The 6,463-nt window shown below is 44.3% G+C and overlaps 1 protein-coding gene across 1 annotated transcript in view; it reads right to left on the reverse strand.

Moving 5' to 3' along the window:
- The window catches only part of GPRC5A (G protein-coupled receptor class C group 5 member A), an 11,262-nt gene extending 5,303 nt beyond the window's left edge, over positions 1-5,959 (reverse strand). Inside the window, exons 1-2 of the mRNA XM_006024162.3 lie at positions 5,795-5,959; positions 744-1,706 (exon numbers count right to left, since the gene is read on the reverse strand). Of these exons, the coding sequence (XP_006024224.1) occupies positions 744-1,659 (916 nt within the window). The 5' untranslated portion in view covers positions 1,660-1,706; positions 5,795-5,959. The remainder of the gene's footprint in view (positions 1-743; positions 1,707-5,794) is intronic.
- Between the last annotated feature and the right edge of the window lie 504 nt (positions 5,960-6,463).

The following is a 6,463-nucleotide window of genomic DNA, read 5'->3' on the forward strand; positions in this document are numbered from 1 at the left end:
CAGGTGGAGCAGCCATGGGGGGGAGGGCCTGGGACAGCAGTGGAGGGGTTGGGGGGCTCGTGGCAGAGCCCCCCATACAGCGTGGGGCAGTGGGGGGTAGCGGGGATTCCCCGCCCCGCCCGGCAGCACCTGGTGAGTTGGGTCTTTTTTTTTCAAAATGCCAGGAGCTGGGCCGGGTGGGTCAGCTATTGCTGAGGCTGGGAGAGTGGACAGGGGATGGGCCTGGGTGATTCGGAGATTTGGCAGCAGCCAAAGCTCTGAATCAGATTCAGCCGGATCGATTCAGGACATTGATTTGAATCACCGAATTGAATCACTGTCCCCTGAACTGGCCGAATCTGAAGCAGATACTAGTAGTTTTGCACAGGTCTACTAGTAAGAGTCAAACAGATATGCCATAAATCCTAATATTTTTATTCTCTTGAATTTCCAGACTTGTCTGTCTGTACCAGTATCCACTTTAGTGCCAGTTTACTCACTCATTTCTTACACATCTTTAGCCTCTTCCTTATTCTTTATCTTTTCTCATCCTCAGTTTGAGATATTCTCTTTTTCCTAATTATTCTGGAGCTCTTTCTCTTCCTATCTGTAGGTCATTCATCTTAAAACATTCTATCCATATTGGCTCATGATTAGTACGCCTCTCTCTCTCTCTCTCTCTCTCTTTCTCTCTCTCATGATGCATTTTATAACACTGTATACACGGACACTGCTATGATATGAAAGAGCACACTTCATCATACCTTGCATGATCTCCTCCTGGCTATAGGCTCGGTTTTCCATTCCAGAACTCTGCTTTATGTGTTTAGGTTGACAGAAATTATTTTCCAGAGGGTAGTCCTCAGGCCTGCTTGGGCTGGTGAGGAAACAGAGTTCAGGTACTATGTACATGATTAGGAAGACCCAGCCATTGGACACCAGAGCGATGCTGAGGGTGGGGTCATCCCACATGTCTTGCATGGTTAAGACTCCCATGAGCATGGTGATCCATACCACCCAGATGGCTATGGAGAACAGGGCAGTGAAAAAGATGTGTGCTCCAGACCTCTTCCAGCCTTTGTGAGGACCACAGAAGGTGAACATTGAGAACAGGAAGGTGAGAGCCAGCAAGAAGAGGACATAGATCAGAAGCATGACAAAGTCACTATTGTGTTGGTCCCGAGACATCTGAGTAAAGTTTAAATGGTTCGTCTTAATGACTATATATTCTATAGCTATGATAACCTGAACCAGAGTGAAGCCAGTGGCAAGAATCAGCAGCACCCAACATGAAATGGGAGTCTTCCCCCTCACCAGCTTGATGAGATTTGAGGAATGAGTCAGGAGACAGGAGAAGCAGAGGGCAAAGAGAACCCCAAAGAGGAAAAAGCGTGTTGGGCCAGTCCTCTCATTGAAATTAATGATGAAGGCAAAGGTAAGGCCAAAGATACCTAAGGTACCTAAGAGGAAAAGGAAATAGACAGGAATCATGTTTCGCTTGCTGTTGTCTTGGACTTTGCAGATGAGGAAAAGGAGTGAGAACATGAGTATGACTGTGGTAACAACACCAGCAGCAGCCAGTGACTCCAGGACGATGCCCCAGGCTCGGTTAGTGTCACAGAGGAGATAATTATCAGAGCCAATGTTGCCACAGCCTGGAGGAGGTGTTGTGCCAGCCATATTGACTGATGGAACAGGCCAAAGCAGAAGTGTCTTCTTCGAAATATCTGTAAAAGAAAGTAAGACACATGATTAACAGCCATCTTGGAAGGTGTTGTAGGCAGAATGGTTCACTGTACCTCTTCTTCTTATAATGAGGCTTTCTCTAAGAACACAGGATCTACTGACCAATCTCAATCTCATTTCCTTCTATGACCAGGTGGCGTATCACCTGGACAAGGGGGAAGAGATTGATGTCATATATCTGGACTTTAAAAAAGCCTTTGATCTGGTGTCCCATGATTGCCTCATGGAAAAGTTGGCCAACTGCAGCCTCAGCTACATCATAGTCCAATGGCTGAGGAATTGGCTCTGAGATTGGACCCAGAGAATGGTATTTGACGGAAGTGAATCATCATGGCGCTCTGTGACCAGTGGTGTCCCCCAAGCCCTGTACTCTTGAACCTGTACTCTTGAACGTCTTTATTAACGATGTGGACACTGGTGTCAGAAGTGCACTGGCCAATGACACCAAACTTTGGGGTAGAGCATCCACACCCAAGGATAGGCTGGTGATCCAGGCTGACCTTGATAGGCTTAGAAAGTGGGCAGATAAGAACCTGATGACATTCAATACAGAAAAATGCAGGTACTCCACCTCAGGGAAATAAGTCTGCGTCACACTTATAGGCTTGGCAGTGCTACACTCACTAGCACCATGACCAAAAGGGACTTGGGGGTCACGATTGACCACAAGATGAACATGAGCCACCAATGCGATGTTGCAGCTGGTAAAGTGAACAAAACTCTGGCTTGCATCCATAGGTGCTTCTCAAGCAAATCTCAGGATGTCATCCTTGCACTGTACTAGGCCTTGGTGAAGCCATAGCTGGAGTACTGCATCCAATTCTGGGCTCCACAATTCAAGAAGGATGTGAAGAAGCTTGAGAGAATCCAGAGGAGAGCCATGTGCATGATCAGAGGGCAAGAGAACAGGACTTATGAAGATAGGCTGAGAGTCATGGGACTCTTCAGCCTGGAAAAGTGCAGGCCCAGGGGTGACCTGGTGGTTACCTATAAGTACATAAGGGGTGTGCATCAGGATCTGGGGGAATGTCTGTTCACCAGAGCACCCCAAGGGATGACAAGGTCCAACGGTTACAAAGTCCTCTGAGACTGTTTTAGGCTGGACATAAGGAACAACTTCTTTACTGTCCAAGCCACCAAGGCCTGGAATAGATTCCCTCCAGAAGTGGTGCAAGCACCTACTCTGGACTCTTTTATAACGTTTGGAAGCTTATCTTGCTGGGATCCTTTGACCCTAGCTGACTTCCTGCCCCTGGGGCAGGGGGCTGGATTCGATGATCTTCCGAGGTCCCTTTCATCTCTAATGTCTATGAAATCTAATGTAGCAAAATAGACCAGTGGCCCATCTAGAACAGCTCTACATCTCAGGCAGTGAGAAATGCCAAACACCACAGAGGAAGGTAAATTACCCTCATATTGTCCCTAATTGTGCAATACTGGGCATGTCTACATGTGTGCCTCACTACGTAGCTGGTATTATGGAGTCGCGGTGGTGCACAGGTCACCAAAGTGACAAGCTACAGTGATGTAGCTCATCGCTACAACAACGTAGAATCAGCGGGCACTAACCATGATGCCACTGCCGTAGCAACAAGTTATTGCATAGTAGCAATGAGCGTGTCAAGAAGTATTATGCACAAGGATGTGCTTAATCTAAGATTCAATGACCCCATGTTTAGATTTTCTAAAACAATTTGGTAAGAACTCAGTCCTGCTCCATTGAATTCAATGGAACTATTCTCAGAACTGGTCCTAACAGGAGCTAGTGGTTCTAAAAAATATTATTTTATAGTATGCTTGTTGCTACTGCACAGTAGCAATGGCATACGGGTTAGTGCACGCCAATTCTATGTTGCTGTAGCTCATCTCTACAGAGACATAGCGTGTCGTGTAGATGCACCCACTGTATCACAGTGCATAGGAAGTTTCCTTCTAAACTCTAGCAGATACCCTGAAACATAGAGATTGATCATCATTGTGATTTTTATTGTAGATGGCATGCCTGCAAGTGGCAAGGATTATTTGGTGAAATATTTTATTGGACTAGCTGTATAATTGGGAAATATGCCTTTCATGCATTTCCTATGATCACAGCTACAACCTCCCACCAAATCTGCAGATGTGCTTAATCCTTTTTTGACATTTACTGGAGGTACAGACACACAATAAGTGCATACAGAGTAAGCGGACTTTGTTCTGCACAATAATACTAAAAAATAATATTTTTTAGAACCACTAGCTCCTGTTGGGACCAGTTCTGAGAACAGCTCCATTGAATTCAGTGGAGCAGGACTGAGTTCTTACCAAATTCTTTTAGAAAATCTAAAGGTGGGGTCACTGAGTCTCAGACTAAGCACATCCTTGTGCATATTTCATCTTGACAAGCTCTGTACATGGAGGTTCTCTAAGACCATAGATGCAACAAAATGTAAATGTAAATACACAGAGAATCTGGAAGGCAACCAGATGCTAGTGGAGAGAACAGAGTGAAGCCATTGGTACCAGGAAGAATAGCACTGTATTGATTTCTCTTCAACCCACATCACTAAAACCATATAGCAGAAATGAATTACCATGGGCATTATAAATTATTTTGATTATAGATTTAGCCCCTTTGGTGGTAAACTTTCCACAAACTAATCCTGATTTCTTTCTAATGTCTTTCATGAATTTGGATAAATAACTTCTGTTCCATACAATGTTTTCCAAAAAAAAGTGTTCCTCTTGGCTATTTACTGTTGTTGTTTCCAGGAATGTAAATCAACATGCATTGTTTCTGTTTCCATCTTAGAGGGTTGAAACATTTTAAAACAGGAAAACAACCACTCACCAAGGAGGGATAAATGCCTCCTGTTGTTTTTTTTTAGATTAATCATCATTCATGAAACTTTGGGAATTTACAGTCATTTGCACAAATACCTGACGGCTGTTAAAATACTATGCGTAATGAATAATGTGACCCTCATGAATCTTAGAGAAGCAAATTCAGCACATTTATTCACAAAAATATTCACAAATCAGATTACTTGACTCTTTGACCAGCTCTAGCAGATGCACAGACAGGTGCACAATGCATAAGCTAACAGGGACCAAGGACAGGAAAAAAACAGTTGCAGAACTCACAGACAGCGAGATATTTTGCCCAGCATGTGCTGGTAGTGAAAGAAAGATTAGAAATCTACCAGCAAGCAACCAGCATTAGCCAAACTTCAGCCAGACAAAATGGAAAAGAGCATGAAAGTCTCAGAAATGCAGGTCTGAAATCATCTGTTAAGTTTCTTCTGACGTACTTTGTATTTATTAATTATTAATTGTGCAATACTGTCGGTACATTCAGCAGTCTACACACTTAATTACCAAAGTCCTGACATGCCTTTAAAAACTGAGAGTTTCCTTTTTCTCAGAGCATACGTGTAACAAAGTCTGCAGGGTCTGCCCCTATCTCGCTGCAACCCCTCCACCATATTTCAGCCTGTAGATTCATGGGCACTTCTGAACGGATGCAGTAAGGAGTGCTCTTCAGAGGCTAAACCTCTGAACACTTGAAAGTACCCAAAGTCTCTGGCAAGCTTATACACCTTGCTCTGGACAGTATGTCTTTGCACTGTTATCCATACCATAGCCAGATTAAAAAGTTACTCAATTTGTCCACCTGAGTTGCAATCATACCTCTGAAGCAGAGACCTAGACCCAGTCTTTTCTTTTAGGAGCTAGATCACACTGTGTTCATCTTAATACTGAAGGGTACAATAGTTGTAAGGAATTTTTGGGGGGGGGGGGGGGGGATCCATAAACTGCAAAACATATGCACAAAGAAAGTTAATGCCAACAATCCCATGTTACGGATCTGAAAGCTCAGCCACAGAGAGGCTAAGGAGCTTATCCAAAGATCAGTGGCACGATCAGGAACAAAAGCAGGTCTCCTGACTTCACATCCAATGCTCTATCCACTCTGCTATACTACTCATATTTCCCATCACTGAGAGAGTCCAATCTCCCTGCACCCCCTTCACTGCAGCTAGAACTGTACTTCCTTAGCTGTAGCCTGGGCTATACAGCTATGAGTTACCTTTTCTGCCTCCTGTATGGAAGCTGAGGTCTCGGTGGTAGCGGCTGGAGGAGAATTCCTAGCGCATTCAGTAACAGAGTAACCTCAGTTCCTGTAATCCTGGGGAAGCAGCAGTTCTGCACTCCCACTCTTACAGGGCAGCTTTAAAAGCAAATGGGATGGAGAGGGTGGGGAACAGACACGCCTATTCCAGTTTCACTGCTCTTGGTGCTGTTATGAAAATAAAATCTTAGTGCCAGGAGATGAAGTAAAAAAATTCTGACGTCAGCAGGGCAGTCACTCCAGAAGCAGGGTGGAGATGGAACCTTTGCCTGTCCCAACCCCAGGACTGAATCAAATACCTGTCATCAAAGCAACTGATAAGCTTCACTTCTTTCTGAGACCTGGCACCAGCAGAGCGAGTGATTGTGGCAGACCTCAAGCAAGAAAAACAGCACATCATCATACCTGGCACATGTGCTTCCCCAAAATATAACTGATCACTGGCATAGCTTTGTGATGAGAATGGCCTTCTAAATAGCTTGTGCTATTTAGAAGGTTCAGGAGGAAGAGGGACTTGGATCATCACTCCAAATTGTGACAATTCCCATATCTTTTCTCCCTGGAAAAGTATGGAAATGTCATTCAACTAGGCCTATTCTTGAGAACTTTTCTCCTTTCCTTATTATA

The sequence above is a fragment of the Alligator sinensis genome, unplaced genomic scaffold (assembly GCF_000455745.1).
Source record: "Alligator sinensis unplaced genomic scaffold, ASM45574v1 scaffold166_1, whole genome shotgun sequence".
NCBI lineage: Eukaryota > Metazoa > Chordata > Crocodylia > Alligatoridae > Alligator > Alligator sinensis.